The following is a 24,878-nucleotide window of genomic DNA, read 5'->3' as shown; positions in this document are numbered from 1 at the left end:
GCTGGATTTTCATGTTTTGATTTGGTTGCATTTTTTTGTTTAATTGAGTTTTACAAACTTTTTGCAATATTTAAGAAAATATATATTGATTAATTTGGTATAATAATATTGTTTAATTATTATGTACTTTCTGTTTTTATTTAATTTATAAATTATTTTATGGATCTTAATAGGAGAGAGAATTGTCAAATTTTTAATCCACTTTCATATCATTTTCCTATAAATTCCTGTTCATCATTCAATTTGGTATTTAAGATGTTCTATATGTGTATTTTAGCTCTTCTTGTTGTTTTGAAGATTTGCAATTAAGAGAATAATTCAAGAGCTTCTTTGATGTAGGATTATTCGGATATAATTTAGGTTCTTTTTAAGAAAACTAACATTACAATAAGTTTCAGTCATTCTCATTAAGTAAATGAATTGAATCTAGAAAAAAAAAACATTAGAATGTATATTAGGGATTAACAAATAAGCTGAATCAATTTAACCCCATGATTTGGACCTTGGTCATTAGTTTGATAAAATGGATTAGAAATTTGTATTAAAATAAGGTTGACAACAAGCTTCTATCCAACTTATTAAATAATTAATTCAGAGTTTCTAGCTAGTTCTTGTATTATTTTATTTTGCTTCCATTCATATAGCACCTACTTTAATAATAATAATATAAGTACCTAGTTGCTTAGATATTTATGTATAATATATAGATGTCCTACTTGAAATTAAACAACTTATAAATTTGTAATTGTAGTTTCACCTTTATTTTTATTTTTATTTGATACAAGAAATATATATATACCTTCTAGCTTATATGTTAGATAAATAATAATATTTTCTTAAAGAATAATTGATTTGAATTGATGAAATTGCACACCTCCCATTATACAAGTATATAATTAAGGCATGTTAACAATCAACTTTAAGAAACATCCACGTAAGTACCTACTAATAATATAATCATATATTTAATTATGTTCATGCTCCACATTAATAATAACAAATAAAAAAATTGGGATCCCAATTGGTCAAGTATAGAAGAGGGAAAGATAGCTATTAACTCTTGAATGTCTACTTAGAAAATATATATTATATCCATGGAGCTACAAATATATTTTATATATATTCATTCAATATAAATTTATAATAATTTTGATAAAAAAAAATATTGAGGTTAACTTGCTAAATTGTTTTTGATTATAAGTCATTAGAGCTCATGATTTAGATTCTCCATAATTTACCACATTTAGATTCATATTGCTTTAAGTTGTTAATTTTTTAAATATAAAATTTCTTTGAATATTCATTATTCTATCTTTATAATTATTATAAATTTGCACCAGGTAAAATTTGAACTCTCAATTTTTATTATACATAATGAACACGTAATTATTACCTCACTTAAAATTGTTGATTTTTTTTATAATTTTATATATGAATATATAAGTGAAAAAACCTAGAGAGGGAAAAATGTAATGATTGTGATGATTTTGAGGAGGTGATGATTATTTTTGGTAAAAAAATTAAAGAGTATTGATATATATGAATAAAATAAAAAATAATAATTTAAAATAGAGGGTATTTTAGTATTTTGGTTAATGAAATGAGTGATGTAATTGTTGAGAAGTGATTGATTGGAAAATTGATTTGGAGTGGGTTTTTTAAAAAACCCAAAGAGAACAAGACCTATATATATAAATTATATAAACGAATTTAAATTATTATTAATTTAGTTGTTTAAAATCTTGAAATTATATTATTATAATCACACCTTTATTAATTTGAATTTGAATTTAAAATATATAGTGTTATTAACCTAATTACTTAAAATGTTAAAACAAGGTCGCAAGATTAAAACTTGTGTATATCACATTTTTAATTTAATTTTTCAAGTTTATGGGCGGGCGGGTTAATCAACAAACAGACTCGAGTATTCATTACTCTCACATAAATTGATAAATATTTAAATTAATTACGGCTCTCGGTCCGCACTCTTATTATTTTGAAATTAAGCATTATTATATTATTATTATTATTATATTTACACTTAACTTTGAAATTACATCAAAATACATCTACATCAATCGATCTTGCCTACATCAATGAATCTTTGACCTTATGATGCGATAACTAAATATATATATTAATAAAATATACTTAATACCCTCTTTAGATGTTTAAGATTAGAATTGTTTCATTTTCATTCATGTAAACAAAATCTTTAATTTATTAGGCAATACTTCTTTAATTTAAACTCTCTTAGTAAATTTGTCTCACATTTCATTTTCGAATAAGTTTGTCTCATATTCTATTTTAATTGAAATCATATAAGATTAAGTGGGTTTATAATGTAACATTGTTCATGTGTTAAACCTATGATATATTAATTGTAATGCATTGTAATGCGGAAGCTAGTCCAAACAAAATAAAAGCAATAAAATACTTTCTTAAGGTAAATTATGACATGAAACCTCTCTATGAATATTAATAAAATAAAATACAGACAAAAATGTAAATATTATTTTTATAATGATTAGTTGTCAAATAAGTAAGTACTACATACACCTATTAAGATCCTTTCTTATCCCGCCCTTCATTATCCTTGCATTCTTGCAAGTTGAAATTACAGAGTCTCATCATGTATATAATCTCTAGATGATCATGACCGCCGATCCATGTAATGCTGGTTGATCTTTGAGTTTCAAGAAAATCAAGGCCGTTGATAGTGGATGTATGAGAGAATCAAGATCAGGCAAAGATGAAGAAATCGGAGATGGGAAATACAAAACTAGATCAGATGAAGAAGAAGAAGAAGATGATGATCAAGTGAATATGAAAGCCAAGATGATTTTGAAAGTTGGGTTTGATGGATTGGCTTGTTTATTGATAAGTGGGGCAGGAATGTTGGTTCTTGTTTGGTGGCAACTTAACCATCATTCTTCCAATACTCAACTTTGGATGGTTCCTTTTCGGTCTTATTCTCACCATTACTCCAATTGTCGTTTTCTTGTCATCCTTAGTCTCCGACTTTTGTCCCACCACCACCCAAGACGGTTGTGGCGGTTAAGAGTTGTTTAGGTCTTCGGGTACAATCGAGCTTTCGTTCCATCAAGAGATCCCAAATAGGTTTAGCCCTTTTCATTTCAAGTCTCTATTTTTGTTTGTAAAGTAATTTTACTTTATTGTACAAGAAATGATTTTTGGATTGATACATGTAAGACCTAGAGCTAGCCATATGACAATATACTCTCTATTGGTTGATGGGAATCACGATCTATTGCAGGACCCATTACAAGATGTTACAAATTCTAAGAATGAAGACCTAAAGGAGATGTTGAATCTCAATCTTTACTTTCACTTATACTTTCAATAGGACCAACTATGTCCATCAATTTACTTAAGTTACACATGTGTTCTATTTCCCCTTAGACAACATGAACATAGAATATTTAAATTGACATTTTTCCATTCAATTCCTCTGCTTCTACCAGCTTGTTCCCTCTTTTCCACTTTTCGGCGCACTTGAAAAAATAGAAGTTGGGCGGATACAAATGGATTACACGTATTAGGGGTCCCCTTTTGTATTAGAAGATAGACTTTCCATTGAGTTTTTCACTATTGTTTTCTTCGATACTCTATTATAAATAAATGTTTCGGAATATTTTAATCAAGATAGACGCAAGCAAACAAAATAATTGTAATGATGGTCTTATATAATATATTCTTAAGAAGATTCACATAGAAGGGAGAGAGAAAATTTGGAGATCAAACGCCGGAATCACCATAGATCAAAGGAATCACGATCGGCACAGTGTCACGACAGGAACAAGCGGCACGATATTGTCTTGTACCGTAAATCATCAAATCGGCACCGGAATCACCATTGATCAAAGGAAGCGCGATCGGCACACAGGCTACACGGCATGATCGGTACGGTCGACACGATCGACACGGGCGGGACGATATTATCTTGTGTCGTAAGTCAGACATTAAGTGTCGCTAGTCTAGTATTTCTTGTGCATTTGTAAGTGTCACTGGAATTTCCCTCGATTGCGGTTTATCTATGATCATCTCTTAAGGTTTCTGCAATTACTCAATTTTTTACTTTGTTTTTGTCATCATGGGAAAGAAGAAGAACAAAAGTAATAAATTTAAAGAAGTCAGGGAGTTTGTGCTGAAAAAAATTAAGGAATCAGCAGTTAAAGAAATTAAATGATTTGTTGAAAAATCAGCAAAGAACAGTAGGATAATGTTGAGTTATGGAGCCTACAATTATAATAAACTCTATAATTGTCAATTATAGTTTATTGAGTTTGTATTTGGTTTTGGACTTGGGCCTAACCAAGAGTTATTATTTAGGTTTATTACCTAAATGTTAACCTATAAATATGTGATTATTAAGGGTTAATAAATAAGAGACATAATTCTAGAGAGATAAAATGTGAAGCAAATCTGTATTCCTTCTTCTTCTTCTTCATAGTGAAATTTGGTGGCATCTGAAGTGGACGTAGTTCAATTTGAGTGAATCACTATAAATGTGTGTCCTCTTATGTTCTTCTTTTTGCGTTTTTTTACAGATTGTTTCAAGCAGGTCGGATTTGGGAGATACAAATCCTAACAACTGGTATCAGAGCATTGAAAACGATGGCAAGCGAAAATAATTTAGAACACGACATTGGAAGATTCGATGTGACAGATTATGCCTTCTGGAGAATGCAGATTGAAGATTATCTCTATGGAAAGAAGTTTCATGTTCTTTTGAGTGAGAATATAGAGAAGATGGATGAAGCTGAATGAAAACTCCTTGATAGACAAGTTTTGGGAGTTGTCCGATTGACGCTAGCCAAAACGGTTGTTCACAATGTAGCAAAGGAGAAGACTACCATGGGTCGGATGAATGCTCTTTCTGATATGTATGAGAAACCATATACTAACAACAATGTACACTTAATGAAAAAACTCTTTTACTTAAAAATGGTTGATGGTACTTTTGTCACTACTCATTTAAATCAATTCAATACAATTGTGAATCAATTGTTATCTGTTGAGATTGATTTTGGGGATGAAATTAGTGCTCTGATTTTGTTAGCATCTCTACCAAATATTTGGGAACCTATGAGGGCAGCAATTAGTAATTCACTTAGAAATGCTAAACTGTAATTTGTTGAAGTTAGAGATCGTATTCTTGCTGAAGAGGTCATAAAATTGATTCTGGTGAAACATTCAAAGGTTCTGCTCTGAATGTGGAAAACAGGGGTAGAGGTAATGATAGAAATTTCAACCGAGGTAAGAGCAGATCTATGTCGAGAAGCAGGAGGAGTTAGTCCAAGTCTGGGCAGACATTTGAGTGCTAGAATTGGAGTAAACATGGTCATTTAAAGAGGAACTGCAAAGCATCGAAGAGAAACAATGATGATAAAAATGATGCAGCCAACGTTGTTACAGAATTTGTCACTGATACGTTACTTATGTCTGTTTATAGCCTGATAGATTCAAGGGTTTTGGACTCGGGAGCGTCTTTCCACACCACTACCCACAAAGAATTAATGGAGAATTATGTGGCTGGAAATTGTGAGAAAGTTTATCTCGCAGATGGTGAGCCACTGGATATTGTTGACATGGGGACATCAAATTGAAGATATCAAATGGTTCTGTTTGGAAGATTAATAAGGTGAGACACATTCCAGGTTTAATGCGCAATCTGATTTCTGTTACACAACTTGATGAAGAAGGTCACAATTTTAGTTGTGGAAATGGTGCTTGGAAGGTGACTAAAGGAGAAATAGTTGTTGCTCGAGGTCACAAAACTGGAACGTTATACACGACTTCAACTTATAGAGAAACAGTTGATACTATAGTTGATGACTCAAAGAACAGTGAGATGTGGCATTGCAGGTTGGGCCAGATGAGCAAAAAATGGATGAAAAGTCTTTTGAAGAATGGACAAATTTCATAACTGAAGTCTATTAAACATCAGTTATGTGAAAACTGCATTCTTGGAAAACAGAAACGGGTGAGTTTCTTAAAGATTGGGAAGTAGCTCAAGAAAAAAAGCTAGAGTTGGTACACACTGATGTGTGGGGACCTGCACCTGTTTCTTCTACTGGCGGATCACAATACTACATGACGTTTATAGATGATTCGACAAGAAATGTATGGGTATATTTTATGAAGAACAAGTCTGAAGTATTTGCTATTTTCAAAAATGGAAGTCTTTGGTTGAAAATGAAACAAATCAGAAAGTTAAGTGTTTGAGATCCGACAACGGAGGTGAATATATCAATTCAGATTTTAAAGAGTATTGTGTTGTGAATGGGATTAGTATGGTGAAGATTGTTCCCCGAACGCCTCAAGAGAATGGAGTAGCTAAACGAATGAATCGAACATTGAACGAGCGTGCTAGAAGCATGAGATTGCATGTAGGGCTGCCTAAAACCTTTTGGACAGAAGCTATCAATACTGCTGCCTATTTGATAAATAGGGGACCCTCTGTTCCTCTTGAATTTAGAATTTCTGAAGAAGCCTGGAGCAATAAAAATGTAAACATTTCTTATTTGAAAGTGTTTGGTTGTTTATCATATGTTCATATTAATGAATGTGATAGGAGCAAGCTTGATCCAATGTCTAATAAATGTTTTTTCATTGGTTATGGTGATATCGAGTTTGATTATCATTTCTGGGATAATTAAAATCGAAAGATCATTCGTAGCCGAAATATCATCTTCAATGAACATGTTCTCTACAAAGATTGTGTTGGGAAGACATCAAATGGTGATTCCAAGTTGGAAGAGATTGGTACAGTCGATTTGAGAGAATTTTCAGCTGAATATATATCAACTGTCGAAGAAGAACAATGTGTTGATAAAGATGAAATCGTTGAGAACGTGGCCCTAGAGGTAAATCAACAAACACCGGTTACACAGCTAAGAAGATCGTCAAGGAATCGAAAACCAGTTGAGAGGTGGTCTCCATCTCTGAACTATATCTTGTTGACAGATAGAGGTGAACCTGAATGCTATGAGGTAACAATACAATCTGATGAATCGGTTAAGTGGGAGTCTGCGATGAAATATGAGATGGACTCTTTGACGTTGAATCATACTTGGGAGCTCACTGAGATACCAAAGGGAAAGAAAGCACTTCACAACAAATGGATCTTCAGGATTAAAGAAGAACATGATAAAACCATGAGGTACAAGGCAAGGTTGATTGTGAAAGGATTTCAACAGAAATAAGGTATTGACTATAATGAGATCTTCTCTCTAGTAGTTAAATTGATGACAATCAGAACTATTTTCAATTTAGTTGTGAAAGAAGACCTTCATTTTCAACAAATGGATGTCAAAACTATTTTTCTTCATGGTGATTTAGATGAAGAGATTTATATGCGACAAACAGAAGGATTTGAAATCAAAGGAAAAGATGAGCTTGTGTGTAAGCTTCAAAAGAGTCTATATGGTTTGAAACAGGCTCCAAGACAATGGTACAATAAGTTCGATAGCTTCATGAAAAGTAACAATTTTCTAAGGTGTGAAGATGATCATTGCTTCTATATCAAGAGGTTGTATAAATCGTACATTATTCTGCTCCTCTACATTGATGACATGTTGATTGCTGGCAAGCTTGTATGAGATTAACAAGCTCAAGAAAGAGTTGTTTGAAAAGTTTGCAATGAAGGATTTGGGTGCTGCAAAACAAATCATTGGGATGAGAATTTTTAGGGATGAAGGATATCTCAAGCTTTTACAAGAAGAATATATGAAGAAAGTTCTTAGCAGGTTCAACTTGTATGATGCAAAACCAGTTATTACCCCCTTATCTAGTCACTTCAGACTATTTAAAGATCAGTCACCTTCAACAGAGGATGAAAAAAATTACATGGTCATTGTTCCGTATGCCTCTATACCATTGGTTGTATAATATATGCGATGGTTTGCACAATACCAGACATAGCACATGCAGTGAGAGTTATTAGCAGGTTCATGAGCAACCCGGGTAGACAACATTAGGAAGCAGTAAAGTAGATACTACGATACTTAAGAGGAAGTACGAGTCTCTCTTTGTGTTTTCGAAAGTCTAATATGGGTTTGGAAGGATATGTTGATGCTGACAATGGTGGTGATATTGATAGTAGGAAGAACACAATATGGTACATTTATACTCTGGGAGGTACTACAATCAGTTGAGTTTCAAAATTACAGAAGATTATTGCTCTTGCTAGTTGTGAGGCATAGTATATTGTTGTGACAAAGGATGCTAAGGAGATGATGTGGTTACAACCCTTTTTGCGAGAATTGGGTCAAGACTACGAGGGAAGTGTGTTACGATGCGACAGTCAGAGTTTCATTCATTTGTCAAGAATCCTGTTTATCATGGCAGAACGAATCATATACATGTTCGTTATCATTTTATTCGGTCATCTTTAGAAGATGGAGTATTAGCTCTTGAGAAGATTCTCGGGAGTGAGAATCCAGCTGATATGCTGACGAAAGTTGTGACAAATGAGAAATTGAAGTTGTGTGCAACTTCAGTCGGTCTTCTTCGTTAAGACACCAGATGGAAAGTCGCTACCGATCTATAAATGATGAAGTTAGTCTCCAAGTGGGAGATTGTTGAGTTATGGAGCCTACACTTATACTAAACTCTATAATTTTCAATTAGAATTTATTGGATTTGTATTTGGTTTTGGGTTTGGGCCTGACCAAAAGTTATTTAAGTTTATTATCTGAATGTTTATCCTATAAATATGTGATTATTAAAAGTTTATAATATGAAACATAATTCTATGTATTCCTTCTTATTCTTCTTCATAGTGAAATCTGGTGGCGGCTCAAGTAGACGTAGCTCAATTTGAGTGAACCACTATAAATCTGTGTCTTCTTGTGGTCTTCTTTCTTGCGTTTTTTACAAATTGTTTCAAGCAGGTCGGATTTGGGAGATACAAATCCTAATAGATAACAACACAAGTAAGCAATCTGTTCTAACTGTTGCTAAGAAAATTCATGTAAAAAATAATACAGGAAAATAGGGGAATAATGAAGGAGCTTGGAAGGTACGCTATAATGAAAAAAAAATAATTTTTTAGGCTCAAGAATCAGATTATAAAACTCCTTATGCATGCCAAAAGAGGAGAAATTATCATTATTAAGGAGAAAACACACAACAAATTACAATTCAATTCAACTCAATATTTACTATCTTCAAGACTGGAATCTGCTGAAAAAAGAATAATATGAAGAAATTGTTCAATGGTCAGTTACTAAAATGAAGAAGATAATGAAGACTCTCAAATCTAAGTCATATACTATCAGGAACAACTCGACATGGAAAACTAATGAAGTCTGGAAGAACAACAATGCAAAAAAAGAAAGAAAATCATGCTTATAAAGGGAAAATATACTTGGGCAATACACAAATAAAAGTGGATGTAGTGGATTCTCCATTTGAATTTAAATTACCTACTGAAGTAGAGGAAAACTGTATAAAGGTATGGAAAAATGTAGTTGTGAAAAACTATATAAGAAAAAATAGAGTATCATTCTCAATTACTAAAGAGTCACTATTAAAGCAATAGGAATGAAAATGGTTGGAGAATATTTCAACAAATGTCAATGATCTATATTTCCTTAAATTCAAGAAGGGATCTAATCTGAAATAATTCTAGGAAATGTGCAAACATATATAAGATCCAACTATATGAAGTTGGAAAAATGGTTTGAATACATGAACCTATTGAGTAAGTCAAAAGAAACTGCACGAATATGGTTCAAGCTCTGGAATATACATGCACATATGTCCAATTCTGAAATATTTAGTCATTTTGTAAATTTATTGGGTAGTGAACTCAATTACTGAAGGAGGAGAGCACATATCATTTGCTAGAATTAGCATTGATGTGCATCCTAGAAGCATATTGTCGAAAAGTATTATAGTAGTAAACAAAAAAGAAAAACCTATTGTCATGGAAATCACTTATGAGTGGAGGCCATACAAATGCTCTTTCTGCAATATTTTCTAACATGCAAGCCCAAAATGTGATTTGACTACGGAAAAAAATCAAAAAAATCATAAAGACCAGAAAATAAAAATGTAAGAAAATGAAATAGAGATGCCTATAATCAAAGAGGAAAATGTGGCTAAAGAACATGAAATAAAAGATAAAGAAAATTATGTACAAGAAAAAAATAGTACAAAGAAGGGGGTGGAACCTCAACCTAATCATGTTAAAAAGATAGTTGAGGAATCACAATCTAATAAAGTTTAAGTGGTTGTTGATGAAAACAGAGAGAGAGATATACTCATGTTAATCAAGAGGAATAAGATAATTCTAAGGTTGATATAGAGGAATCCAAAATTGTTGAGGATTTCAAAGCTGAAGCTGAAGAAAATGAAGACAATGATCTAGAAATTCTAGTTGAAAACAACAAGTTAAAAAACCTAAAAATCCTGAAGAATAATTATTTCTATCAAATCAAAACGAGTTCATATAAAGAAATAAATCAAAATGAGAATATGAAGTATTCATCAACATTTTCAGTTAATCCCTCTTTTCATTACAAGAGGAATGAGATGGACAATGGGAAGAGGAAGACAACTTGTTGATACAACAGGTTGGTATGAAAATAAAATCTTGATTATGATAATTAGGATTTGATATAGTTTATAATCTTTGTTTGTAATCTATGTTTGTATGTTTGATTGTTACTTATCAGGTTCTTTAAGGTCGTTTAATTGTCATCTTTTAATCATAGCTAGGGTTTGTCTAGTTTTGATTCTTGATCTTCCCACTTTTAAGATTTTAATGAAATGGTTTAACCATTTTTCCAAAAAATGAAAATAATGCAGCACAAAATGTACTCAATCTAAGGAAGAAGAGCAGAGAATACTGAAAGACCAGAAAGAAAAAAAAACAGAAAAATAAAACAGAGGAGTCTAATATCAAAGAGAAAAATGTGGATGAATAATAAGAAGTTGAATTCAATGAGGACTATGAAAAGGAAGAAAACAATGTGATTGAAGAAAAGAGGGTAAATGAGATTCTAATTAAGAATGTGATAAATGTTGTAATGAAACAGAGGTTGGGGAAAAGAATAAAATTGATTCTCAAACAAGTCAGGCTATAGTAGAGGAAACTAGAGAGGAAGATACTCAGATTAATCAAGCTAAAGCAGAAGATACCAAGGCTGATGCAAATGATATCAAGGATGATGTAGAGGATACCAAAGTTAATGTTGAGGGAAGCAAAGGCAGGAATCCTGAAATTCAAGTAGAGGACAACACAGATAAAACCTTGAAGTCTTGAAAAAGAACTATTTCTATCAGATTAGCACGTGTTCATATAAAGAAAGATTACACAATAGAAATAAGCAAGCTTCATCATCTTCTTCAATTCAATCTCCTTACAAAGGAAGGGGAAGGGGAAGAATGACTTATGACGCAACATGTTTATATGGAAATAAACACCATAAATGGGTAGTTATGATCTGTTTTTTATTGTATTCTTTTCATTTATAATTTATGTTGTTTGATTTTGCGAATGTTAGTAATCAGTTTTTTAGGTTATTTTGATTGTCATTCTTTAATTATAGTCAGAGTTTGCCTAGTTTTTGATTAATGACCCTCCCACTTTTGAGATTTTTAATGAAATGGTATTAACAATTTTTCAAATATATATATATATATATATATAATGACTAATCTTGTTACATTTGTCTGCTTGTGTTCATGATTTTATTTATTCATAACTTCTAATAATAATAATAATAATAATAATAATAATAATAATAATAATAATAATAATAATAATGAATCTAACGAGAAAATGTTATGTCATTGGTATAACCTGATATCACATCTTAGTGAATCATTTTAAATAAAATAAATTGCAAATTAATCGATTGATAAATGATAATAAAGAAAGACCCATCATAATTTTGAAGAGTTCAATTGATTGTTAGCACTTTGTATCTATAAACAAGGATTCTTTAGTCACTTCTGCAATGAAACGTATTGAATTTGTTGGAGGTCCATAAAATTCACTAGTAAGCAGGGGCAGATCTATTGCCCATTCGAATTACTTTTTTTTACAGCACAAAATGTGACATTATCCCATAGTTTATAAAAAAATTAACTTAATACACTATTTGGTTTTATATATATATTTTTTAAAAGACAAAATTTACTTTTATTCATTATCTTTTTATTATAATTTTCTCCTTACTTTTTTAAGACCACCTCAATTTTTTTTCAAACTCACCCCAACTCGGATTCTTGAATCTGTCATAACTAGCTAGTATCCCTTATTTTTTTCCTTTCATTCCATTATAATAATTTTGGTTTTTCCTTTTCTTTCTTAGGAATGTCCAGGGACGGATCCAGGATTCGGTGATGGGTGGTGGGGTGGGATTAAATTTTTTTTAGAGTAAGCTAAAGTAAAAAACGATTTTTTTTGGATAAAACGTGTAAATAAAAGTAAGTTTTACCATTTTTTTAATAATTAAATAAATAAAATAGTGAATTCTATTGAAATTTTTGTAATAATTAAGAGGTAATTTCACATTTTAACTGTAAAAAAAAATTATTACAGAGTGGACTTTGGCTGAGCCCCTATATAGATTGATCCCTAGGAATGTATAGACAGTACCTAATGGATTGATAGTGGTGTTGTTGCAATTCACAATTTAAATGAAGATCCATACCTCACTGATAAAAAAAAAAAAGGCAAAAATTGATGTCCTCAAAATTATGGGTTTGAATTTCACACCTAGTTTATTTTAAAAAAGGTTTAAATGAAATAAATTTTCTTTACAAAATTAATTGATTCAATATAAATGCCGAAAATAAAGGAATGCAATAAAATTGATATATTGCATTAACTTCTTATACAAAATAATTTTATATTAATAGAAAAAAGTAAAAAGTTGTACAAAATGATTTGATTCTATAGCAATAGACATCAACTTCTTCTGCTAAGAAATGTTAATTATTTATTCACAAAATAGGGCAAAGACACAAAACAAGCACTCCATCCCAATCAAACAATTTGTTAACAAAATGAAAATAAAAATAAAAATAGGAAAACGGTAGTGGTCGATTTATAAATTAAAATGCATAATAAAATAAAAATCCAATTGAATTTATTTATCGGTTCAATCAATTTTATTGATTTATCAAAAAGTTTTAAAATATAAATAACAACATCAGTAATAATAAAAATATTGGATATAAATTAGTTTAACGTAAACATTTTATTTTATGCAAAATAATTTTTTTTATAAGATTATTATCTTTAGTTTTTAAATATTTGAAAAACTTAATTAATAAGAAAAAGGTGTAGGTATTTGTTTTCAATTTTAAAAAGTTAATTAGCATCACTTCATACTTTGTACTTAAAAAAGTTTATGTATAATTCTGAGTTGAAACTGAATTATATATATATTTACAACTTTAATTATGATCCATCACGCGACCGGTTTGAACATTCGATCATCGGACGACCGGTTTGACGATTCGATTATCGAACACCCGATTAGGTGATCCGATAAACTGAACGGTTGAGAAAAATATTTAATCTAAAGCACGATAAAAAAATATAGAAATAAAGGAGTAAAAAATAATGAACACATGATATAAAGAGATTCGGCCAACAAATTCTTACGTTCTCGAGAAGCATCCATTTTATAGATTTATATAGAATAATTGTTCAAATAACTCTATGTTACAATGTCTCTAATTATAGGAGTACATCAAAAGTCATACAGACTAAATTACTACTCATAAGTCCATTAAAAACTTAAATCTCATTACAATATATAAACTCTAATAAAGTATGAGCCCAAAATCCAACAAACTCCACATTTGGTGAATATCGCGCTTATTAAAATTTGATAAATAAGTTACAAATTCAACAATCTTCATCTTGACAAATTTCACGTCCCATAGGAAATACATGAGTTGTACCCATCAATCTCCACCTTGACAAAAATCAAGGCATCAAAAGAAATAAGTGGGTTCAACACTTTAGTCTTCACTTTTGCTCGAGTCATTCATGAGATAACTTTTCATATCTCCACTTTCACCCAAAATCTCTTAGAAGAATAACAATCTCCATCATCGCGTATATTGCGCCATCAAAAGGTTATGAGTCATACATCTATCTTCAAATTTTCTAGATCCATTCACGAGATAAATCACTTTATCTCGACTTCTGTTAAAAAAACCTTTAGAATATAAAATCATAAAATTTATAACACCAAATGAATTTGGGAAACCACGCTACTTCAACGACTAGAGACATTCAATAAATCTTCTCAATATTTGTTCATACTCGTTGACATATGTGGAAACTAGAATTAATAATTATTTATTATAATAAGATAATATTTACCTTTGTTTGCCCAAACTAAGTGTCTTATTCATCAAGTCTAAGAATTAACTGTAACCAAAAAATTGATGAAACCTAAGACGAACTTTTATCGTCTACTTTTTTAAATTTATATATCTATCGAAAATCGAGAACACCCAAGACAAACTTTCATCATCTATTTCCTCAAAATAAGATATCGATCGAAAACGAGAAGATTCAAGACGAACTTTTATCGCATACTTCATACCAAATAATTATGTATATCTCGACATATCTTTTTTCTCAAGATATGACAAAACATTTGTCACACGTCTTACATTGAACGTTGCACACTTAACCAACTTGAACCTCATACTTCCCCTTGAACAAATTAACCTGTAATCTACTAATTTTTTAATTCAAAACGACTAGAAATTCAAAAATATCCTTTCAAGATTCAATAACTATCTTTAATTGTCTTCACCAATGTTTCAAATTATCAAATATAGTTTTCTAAAAGAAATTGTGAATATCATTCCATTTGAATTAATCGAACATCTCATCTAAACCATTTTTTATGACTAGGAATCTCATTCAAGGTCTTAATCCTCTCATTAGTAAGATGACACATTAATCATCTTATTCGTCTAAATTATGATCCAAATGCATAGACAATTAAGATAGAACAAAGTAAATAACAAAATCATCACCTTTGAATTTCTTTCTTCGAAGTTACCCTAAAAAAATAATTACCTTAACCGAGTCTTCCATCTAGTCTTTTTTTATGACTAGGAATCTCACTCAATGTCTTATTTATCTTCTCACACTAGAAGATAATGTAATGATTTTTCTTGGTTCGTTTAAGATTTTTTTTCTCATGATGTCTCCACCTCAGCTTATAAGTGTCTTTCACTAATCTTCATCTTCTTGGTTTTCATTCATATTGTGTGTTAACTAAAAATTACATCAATCCTTAATCACCCGCCAACTAAATTCATTCTTATAATTTGGCTCAAATGATTGTCTTGTCAACATGTCGACAATATTTTCATCGGTAAACACCTTTTTTATAACAACTTTTCATACTCGATCATGTTCCTTGTCAAGTATTTAACACATAATCTCACAACTGTCTTCATCTTGATTAGTTCTTTTAATATGTTTCTTCAATAACAATTTTTTTAAATCTCTCCAAACTCATTTTAGGCGAGACTTTCCTTAAATCATAGCCCTCGACATAGTGAAATTTTTTGCTTTTTTTTTTAATTATCTCCAAGAGTATGTCAACAAAAGCTTCAAATAATGTCACTCATGTATGCCAAGACAACAATTGATTGTAAAAAAGAAAGCTCAAACTAATTTTTTTCAAGAATGAAAATGTATATTTTTTTTCACATTCTTCTAGTCAAATTCTACACTAAAATAATCTTACAAGTCATATATATGATCACTGCACCATCAACACATATCTTAGAAATTATCATTCTTGATAGAACCCTTAAGACATCAACACTCATTTGATAACTTTTCACTAACACTTTAACAAAGATTTCCAAACAAAACTTACTCACAAGGTTTGTTACAAATCTAAATGTGACCCTTATACACACATATTAAAACCACACTCTTATAAATAAACATTAGAGTCATCACCTGTCTTCCTCAATCTACAACATCGAATAAGCACTCCACCTTCTTTTTCAACTCCAATTTTTAATTTTCATATCGACGAATATCAAATCTCTTAGGAGATAAATCACAAATCTCCATCTTTGATAAATTCAAGTCAAACAAGCCTCAATAATACATATCAAATAAATCCAAGATCATAGAAAAACAAAGCTTTAAGAACTTGATTAAAATTAAATAAAACTTTACTTGTGAAAATTGGAATTAAATAGACCTTAAACTCATATTTTGAAAACAAATGAAACTTAATGGAAAAGTCTTAGTTGTTGATTGTTTCAAAGATTCTTGATTGACTCATTTACTTCTATATCATAATATAATGTAGAATTATCTTTATATCTTCCTTGGAAGGAAATATGGAAAGTCATACAATGACGAAAATAGCTGGGAAAGAGATGATCACCTGTGGCAATTCAGGTAGAAGATTGAAGAGTGTCGGTCCAAGGACGAGCCGAGAACGACCACGACTTAGGTGGAGTGAATGTTATGGCTCATTAGTGTCACGACCCATTCAAAGGTATGTCGAGGCTCATTAAAGTTTTGGCCTCACAGTACGCTAATCTTCCTAGCCCAAGAAATATTCTAGTTAAGGAAGAGATATTCTAATTTAAGATGGGATATTCTAGTTAAAGAGAGATATTCTAATTTAAGAAGGGATATTCTAATTTTAGAAGGGATATTCTAGTTAAGGAAAAGATATTCAAGGTTGAGAAGGGATATCTTAAATTAGTGTAATTAATTTGTAATTGGAAGACAATTTCTAAATTAGTATGTCATAAGTCTTATAAATACCTCAAAGGTATTATATTGTAATCACCAAGTATGCAAGTAATACAATTCTCTACATATTTTCTCTTTCAAATTTCTACATGGTATCATGTAGAATTATCTCTCTATCTTATGTGAAAGGAAATATAGAAAGTCAAACAATAACGAGAATAACTGGGAAAGAGGGGATTACTTGTGACAATTTAGGTAGAAGATTGAAGAGTACTAGTTCAAGGACGAGCCGAGGACGGCCACGACTTAGGTGGAGGAGAATGTTACGGCTCATTAGTGTCACGACCCATTCAAGGGGATGTCTAGACTCATTAAAGTCTTGGCCTCACAGTGCGCTAATCTTCCTAGCCCAAGAGGAGTCCCGATTGCCTAAGTAGGCTCAACCCAAGGAATACTCTAGTTAAGGAAGAGATATTTTAATTTAAGATGAGAATTCTAGTTAAGGAATGAATATTCTAATTTAAGAATGAATATTCTAATTTAACTAGAATATTTCATCTTAAATTAGAATATCTCTTCCTTAACTAGAATATTCCTTGAGTTGGGCCAACTTAGACGATTGGGTCTCCACTTGGGCTAGGAAGATTAGTGTACTGTGAGGTCAAGACTTTAATGAGCCTCGACATCCCCTTGAATGAGTCATGACACTAATGGGCCGTAACATTCTCCCCCACCTAAGTCGTGGTTGTCCTCGGCTCATCCTTGGATCAGTACTCTTCAATCTTCTTTCTGAATTGTCACAAGTGATCTTCTCTTTCCCAGTTATTCTCGGCATTGTTTGACTTTCCATATTTCCTTCTAAGGAAGATAAAGAGATAATTCTACATATGATATATATATGGAGATATATTATTTTTCTTTTTTATATTTTAATAGATAGTATGTCCCAAATTAAAATAAGTCAAAAGAATAAACTTTATTTTCTTCGTTCTGGTGTCGCTGCCTTACCCGACACCTACGGCCATTAGCGCATTCGAGAAGAACAAAAGACATGTGTATTATTCTCTCTTCTTCTCACGACATCGTCACTGAGAACTAAGAAATATTTTAACGACCGCTAACATCTCCTTAGCAACTTAAAATTTCAACTCAAATCTTCACAATTGCTAATTCTTCTGTAACCAATGTAGTTTTCTCAATTAGTCAATAATCTTCAACAAAAAATACAAATTCTTCAATGACAGTTTAAGTTTATGTCATATCTTCACAAATAGATTATGTTAAATATTCTCAAAATATGTTTTTATACCCCTTGTTGAGAAAAATATATAATCTAAACACACGATAAAAAAATAGAGAAAAAAATAATTAACATAAGATATAATTAGGTTCAGCCAACAAAAGACCTGCATCCTTAGGAGTCATCTATTATATATATTTATATTGAATAATAGTACAAGTAATTCTATGTTACAATGTCTTTATTTATAGAAATACATCAAAAGTCATAAAACTTAAACTACAACTCTTAATCTCTTTAAATACTTAAAACTCATTCAAATATATAAACTCTAATAAAATATTAATCCAAAATCTAACTAACGGTTGGGTTTGTTTTAGTTGGGGCCGGTAATTTTAGACCAAACACGAAAACACGACCCGGACCGAACACGAAAAAACCAGGTTAGGGTCATGTATTTTTTTATGTAGGTCGACCTGAAATGACCAAAAGTAGACCCCGATAATTTGTTTACAAGTTTTTTTGTTGAGTTTTGTGTTATTCTTTCCTACTCACTCATTATTTTCTTTTGTAAAAATTTTTATAAACGAATTTGTGATTTATCTTATTTTTGTTTTGTGTTGATGTCATTTAATTAATTTGAAATAGATATGTAACTTAATTATATCGGGTTTGATTCGAATTTAGTTAGGTAAATTAGGTCAAACGAGTCAGATTTGTGTCAATCACAAATAAACAGGTCAGGTTCATGTTAGAGATTTTGATCCGAATTACTAAACATGTCAGATTCAGATTAGTATCGTTCTACCCGTTAACTTGACAACCCAAACCCGCAAACCTGACACTGATCCAAATTGTCAACTAATTTTCACGGCTTTAAAAAAAAACATGTTGAGTTATTAAGTGTGGTTAATTCGAATGTTTTTCATTTCGGTTTAGTGAGACAAAGAAAGTGGATAAAATATAAATTTTTAACAAAATAAATTACAATATCTTTTTTATATTTTTCTTTTACCAAATATTATTTGTTTTGATTTCTACGAAAATAAAAAAATATAGATAATCTAATCTACAAGTTAAAATGAAATATTGAAAATTCCTTTTCTTTATTATTCTTGTTGTCGTCTTGTTTTTGTTTTCCCCCCAAATAAGCGGTGGGTTGTAGCTAGAAAAAGGGCAGAATCATTTGAGATCGAAGTTGCGCTCTCTTTCTCTTCTTTCATAAATCTCGTACGACAGTCGTCAGGTAACGAAGGAACATCCTCACTACCATTTCTCCATTGAAAGTATCCAATTTGTTTCTCTTTTTCCGATTAAGTGTCAGGATTAGGGCTAGGGTTTAAGTAGCAGCAGGTTCAAGGATGCAACAACCAGCACAAATGTTACCCATGATTCCTAATTACCCACCGACCAACATCACCACCGAGCAGATTCAAAAGGTTCACTTCTCTCTCTCTGCCTTTTTTCTTCCTTGTCAGATTCATAACTATGTTGGGGATTATCTGTATTGCAGTATCTTGATGAAAACAAGAAGTTGATTTTGGCCATACTTGATAATCAAAACCTTGGAAAACTTGCTGAATGTGCACAGTGAGTCTCATTCTCTCTTTTTTTTACCCCTTTCATTTATATGATCAACTTCAACCTAAAACTCTCCATCATTGGAGCTTGATTCCTTCATCCCATCATAGTAGATTGAGATTGAAATTGGTATTATAGCTTCATTGTGTTGTTGAAGAGGCATAAATTCATCAGTTGAATACAAAAATATCAATCTAATCATGTACAAATGCGTGGTGGATAACATATGATCTGGAAATTTAAACTTATTTAGATACCAAGCTCAGCTACAAAAGAATTTGATGTATTTAGCTGCAATAGCAGATTCTCAGCCACCAACAGCAACAATGCCTGGCCAGGTTTGTTTGTTTTCAATTTTTTTTGTCACTTCCTCATTTGGAAAATCATCTAACTTGCGTTTGATGCAGATAGCATCACATCCTGATATGCAACAACCGGGAGGAGGGTTTTACATGCAACACCCACAAGCAGCAGCAGCAGCAGCTGCTATGGCTCAACAAGCGGGTATCTTTTCTCAGAAGATGCCTTTACAGTTTAATAATAGTCCACAACACCAGCAGTATCTTCACCAGCATCACCAACAAGCGGCGATGATGATGCAAGGGCAGTTGGGTATTCGACCTAATGTAGGAATGGCTAATAATGGGATGCAACAACACTCTTCTTCCCATGCAGCAGAGGCCGGTGGTGGATCTAGCAAACAAGATGGAAGTGATGGTAATGGCGGTGGTGGTGATGGTGATTCATCATTCAAAAAGGGTTCGGAGGATAAGTGAGAAAAATAGGTTTTCGGATGGATTCCTATTACCCTTTAGTAAGTAAGGTTTTTATTTTTATTTTCTAGACAAGTCTTGGATGTTGTAGAATTATAGAAACTAGGGTCTTTTTATGTTGTAGATGTTATTGTTCAAAAGAATTGTTTGAGTTGTAGCATGATAGACTGGAAAAAGGGACTATTGGTTTCGTTTGGTTATGTTATTTGGGGTTGTTTGGAATTCTTTCAATATTCTCCATAGTTGCGTCATTCAAATTACAAATCAGCAAGGCATGTTTTCTCCTTTTGGGCCTGTATCTAGATGTTTGGAATGAGTAAACATCTAGTTAAGTTATATTTGAGAATATTATCTCATTTGAATTAAATATATAAAAAAGTGATTCTAAGGAAATTTATATACGATTTTTTTGTCTTACCTCGTATCCAAATTCAAATGAGTAGAATTTCACTGTCATGGAAGCCCTACTTCAGGCATTCTTATTAAGAATGAATCAAACATGGGACTTATTTGTCTCTTAACATGACTCTTATGACATAAGTCCACTTAAGCTAACCCTCAAACACGACTCTTATGACATAAGTTCACTTAAGCTAACCCTCTAATGTATTTTATGTATCCTAAATCCAGATAAGTCTAAATAACCCTCTAATTTGTTTTTATGTATCTTAACTTAGATCCAGATAAGTCTAGAATTGTCTCTGTTTAAAAACTCTTTATGGAGCTTTATTCAGACAAGAAAACATTAATAAATTTATGAATCTTTGTCTAATTTATGTTCTTCTAGTTAAGTTTAACTTAGTACCGAGTTCTTTGTAGTAGTTTGTGATAATTATTGACATTTTCTATGAAGAAATAAGAAAAAGAGCATGATTGTCACAAAGCATATTTCTTTATAAGAAAAAGGTATAATCTCACACTTAGAAAGCAAGAAACCACAAAGAAACTTGAGAATCATTAGTGCTTTTTCACCAAACCCCAATTGGTGAGTTACCAAGCATCTAATACTAACCCAAAAAGTTAAAGGGTAATTAAGTAAGTTAACCTAATGTTTTTTTCACTGTCTTCCTCAACTGGAAAACTGGATGCCTATACAATCTCCTTACCCTTTTCTTCAACTTCAGTTTCTCCATTATTCCTTCCCCTTCCCTTTGATCATCATCCTCCTCATACTCATCTTTAGTGTGATCATGATCATGATCCACTCCATCAAGATCAACCCTATGACTACATGAAAAGACTCTATTCATCTCGGGCAAACTGTTTTCTCTGAGTTTTACGATGATCAATGTCTTTAACAAGTTCATTACTTGAACAGCATGAAGCAATGCTGTTAGAGGATCAGCCATCTGAATTGTATATAAAATTTTAGAAAGCGGTTGGGAAAACAAGAAAAAAGAGGACAACAAAGGTTAAAAACAAAACCTGTGTCATGTTGGGAGCGAAAACCATGGCTATGTTGCGAGCATTCATCTTGTTGAGATGCTCGTGTTTTACTACGTCGGTCATTAGGTTAATTCCCCAGTCTAGAAGTGCTGCTTCGGTTGGAGGAAGTAACTTCACGAGTTTAGTGCAGTCTTCTTCTGTGTTGCATTGCATTACATTTTCCGGGTTTAGAGAATCGAGAACTCCACTTGGAAGTTCTCTAAACCATGCCTGGAAACAACATCATCACACCAAATACATTTGATTTCTTATAGAGTTTCTTAGAATTTGAGAATATGAAGAAAAGAAGAAGACTAGTGAAGGATCGGACTAAGTTTAGATACAACTCACCCAACCTAGCTTATCATTTTAGGTAGATAGAACACATTTTAATGCATCTTTTAGGCATATTTAGATATGGGTCAAACTAAGTTCATATATAACATATTTTCAAACAGAATATCAACTGGATTCACAGCTATACACACCACTTCTAAACTATTCAATCACTAAGACATCGTTTTAGGTGTATTTGGATCTTGGCAGACTAAATTAAGACACAACCCATGATTTTTAAATGAAATCTCATATGGATTCACAGCTAGACACTGCCTAAGTTCAGATACATTGCGTTTTCAAATGGAATCTCACCCAGATTCAAGATAAATCGGATGAAACAGGGGACCAATAGTCTGTTAAATTAGGTTAATTGTACCTTTATTAAACCAGCCAAACAATGAACATCTACTTCATGTGGAATAATGCCTTTGTTAAGTTGTTGCCGAACATATTCTTCTTTACTGTTTTCACCATTAATCCTAAAGATGCCTTCAGCCTTCAATCCAGACAAATGAATGAATGAATATTCATGATGAAGAAACATTCATAGCTAGGAATTGTTCATGAATATATATATATACCTGAAGGCCTCCTTCAAGGTACAAACGTTTTTGCATCATGAGAAGAATTGTTGGCACACTGTTTCCATTTTCATCGTAAGAACACTGCATTGATTTTGCAGAGACTCCAAATACACTTGCACTGGAAAAAAGGAGAAGAATTAATGATTTTACAGAAGTCAAATCTGAAAATTGAAAGAGATGGAAATGAAGACAAACCTGGCACTAGGAACCTTACGAGGAACATCAGGCTGGAGTTCAACAGGAAGACCAAGAAAGCCATTAAATCGATCGAAAGTTACATGAGAGACATGCCTGACTTCAGTAGGCCATCCGATATCCGTGGAGGAAACTTCATCTGTTACAACGCTGCAAGTAATCAGAGATTTCCTTAATACAGCCATAACAATATCCAAAATCTGAAACTGATTTCCCTGATTCTGTTGTGGGTTATTCTGATTTGGATCAATTTGAGCTTTTTCTTGAACCATAAATGGCGTCCTAACTCGATTAGCTGCAAAACATACATCATCATTGTCTCCGTCTTCTTCGTCTTCTTCGTCTTCTTCTTCTTCTTCCGGGGATAAATAGAGAGATGAAGAAGGAGGTGAATAGATCAGCGTAGATTTGGGTGTGCGGTTGACTCCGCATGACTTGGATCGGAAGAGCATTGTCATAGAAACGAATGATTGAAATTGAAGAAAGGGGATTGCTTGGGAGTTGGGGGGAGAGAATGAGATTGAGAAAGAGAGCTCTGAGTTGGGTTATCTTATTGTTTGTTTTTGTGTATATATTTTAGTGCAAAGCTGCCAGCTTTGAGAGAGAGAGAGAAGGCGGACTCGTGAAGGCGAAGGAAAAGGAAAATGAATTGGAAGTTTATGCTTGAATTCGATTCATTTTCCACTTTCCAGTTTACCTCACCACGATAGATACACTCTGTCTCTCTCTCTATATATTATATGTGTGTGTAAGAGAGAGAGAGAAGAAAGACTATGTTCTGTGCATGGGACCGCAGGCAGCATTTGTATTCATTCTTATTATAAAGATTTAAGAAGATACAGTCATGGCTGAGTTGCTATCAGTTTCTAACGTTAATGGTTTTTGTTGGTTTGAAATATTTTACAATTTTAATTAGAGCAATGATATGGAGAAATTATATAAAAGCAAAGTAATGAATCCGACCAGGTTTGGCAAATATGTTTGTCTAGTTAAGAGAGAAAACAATTAATTATTTATTTCTTCTGAAAAATGACCATGTTCGGAAGATTTTTGTTTTGTTTCGAACATTTTCATGTCTAGGAGTGAGAAAAAATAATCCGGGAAAATGACCATGTTTGGTAAAAAAAAAATTATTTCTCTTTTCTGCACAAATGGCAGATTACGTTAGATTTGTGGTCTTGTTTTCGTTTCAAATTTCGTTGCTCCTATTATGCTCTTTTAATGATTCAAACAAATTTTATTGGACAAAACGTTCTTCTACTTGTATTATTTTTGTTTTTTTAATTAATAAATTATATTTAAAGAGGTTTCATATTTTAAGATAAAGTATTTTTTTTTTTAGATTTACGCATTCTAATTTGTAAAAAGTGATTTGGGTGTTTAAAAAAATTTGAGATTTAAGAAAATCCAAATATAGATAAATTTGATATTTATTTTTTATATAACTTCAAAACGACATAATTTTGTGTATATTTTATTAATTGTGATGTATTTGTGTTTTAAATTGAGTATTTTTGGGACATAATTGTTTTAAATGTTGAATTTAGTTTTAATGCCTCAATAAATATGTGATCGTAAAGATATTTGAAAAAATTGTTAATTTTGTTTTACAAATATGGTAAATTAGTTAAGAAAATAAAAATACTACATTCAAATAAGAAGACATTTTATCTTCAAATAAATATAGTATAGTCTATGTAATATAATTCAAAGTTTAAAAATCATTTCATAAAAATAAATTACCCAAGTTTGAGTTTCAAATAAAAAAAAATATATATATATATATATAATTATAATGATGTCTAATTTTAAAAATGTTTGAATTGTCGGGTCGAGAGCTCTCTAATTAATTTGGATATATATGTGAAAGTAATGGATATTTGAGTCAGATTATGGGTTGACCCGTTCATAAACTTAAAACGGTTAAAAATAAAAATAAAATTAAAAATACTATATGTATGTTTCGAATTTGCAACCTAACAAAACAAATA

The 24,878-nt window shown here is 31.6% G+C and overlaps 2 protein-coding genes across 2 annotated transcripts; one reads left to right on the top strand and one right to left on the bottom strand.

Annotated features, from left to right (window-relative positions):
• The first annotated feature begins 19,112 nt into the window (after positions 1-19,112).
• On the top strand, positions 19,113-20,610 carry LOC124922696 (GRF1-interacting factor 2-like). Its single transcript, XM_047463412.1, has 5 exons — positions 19,113-19,236; positions 19,309-19,429; positions 19,504-19,580; positions 19,825-19,909; positions 19,979-20,610. Exons 2-5 carry the CDS (start codon positions 19,352-19,354, stop codon positions 20,345-20,347), a joined length of 609 nt encoding a protein of 202 aa, XP_047319368.1. The 5' UTR covers positions 19,113-19,236; positions 19,309-19,351; the 3' UTR covers positions 20,348-20,610.
• Positions 20,611-21,217: 607 nt separating this feature from the next.
• LOC124919475 (rho GTPase-activating protein 5-like) lies at positions 21,218-23,560 on the bottom strand. Its single transcript, XM_047459717.1, has 5 exons — positions 22,888-23,560; positions 22,690-22,810; positions 22,485-22,604; positions 21,770-22,000; positions 21,218-21,693 (listed from the first exon to the last, which is right to left on the bottom strand). The coding sequence occupies exons 1-5, from the start codon at positions 23,343-23,345 to the stop codon at positions 21,385-21,387; spliced, it is 1,239 nt and encodes a 412-aa protein (XP_047315673.1). The 5' UTR covers positions 23,346-23,560; the 3' UTR covers positions 21,218-21,384.
• Between the last annotated feature and the right edge of the window lie 1,318 nt (positions 23,561-24,878).

The sequence above is a fragment of the Impatiens glandulifera genome, chromosome 1, assembly GCF_907164915.1.
Source record: "Impatiens glandulifera chromosome 1, dImpGla2.1, whole genome shotgun sequence".
NCBI lineage: Eukaryota > Viridiplantae > Streptophyta > Magnoliopsida > Ericales > Balsaminaceae > Impatiens > Impatiens glandulifera.
The sequence above is the reverse complement of the archived record's forward strand: the minus strand, read 5'-3'. Positions and strand labels throughout refer to the sequence as shown.

What these genes read in the sequence shown, in the direction of transcription:
- LOC124922696 (XM_047463412.1), top strand. Translation starts at nt 19,352, where the DNA reads ATGCAACAACCAGCACAAATGTTACCCATGATTCCTAATTACCCACCG. An exon ending in AAACTTGCTGAATGTGCACA is followed by an intron (nt 19,581 to 19,824) that starts GTGAGTCTCATT and finishes AAACTTATTTAG; the next exon opens with ATACCAAGCTCAGCTACAAA. An exon ending in CAGCAACAATGCCTGGCCAG is followed by an intron (nt 19,910 to 19,978) that starts GTTTGTTTGTTT and finishes CGTTTGATGCAG; the next exon opens with ATAGCATCACATCCTGATAT.
- LOC124919475 (XM_047459717.1), bottom strand. Translation starts at nt 23,345, where the DNA reads ATGACAATGCTCTTCCGATCCAAGTCATGCGGAGTCAACCGCACACCC. An exon ending in ACCTTGAAGGAGGCCTTCAG is followed by an intron (nt 22,605 to 22,689) that starts GTATATATATAT and finishes TCTGGATTGAAG; the next exon opens with GCTGAAGGCATCTTTAGGAT. An exon ending in GTTTGGCTGGTTTAATAAAG is followed by an intron (nt 22,001 to 22,484) that starts GTACAATTAACC and finishes TGTTGTTTCCAG; the next exon opens with GCATGGTTTAGAGAACTTCC.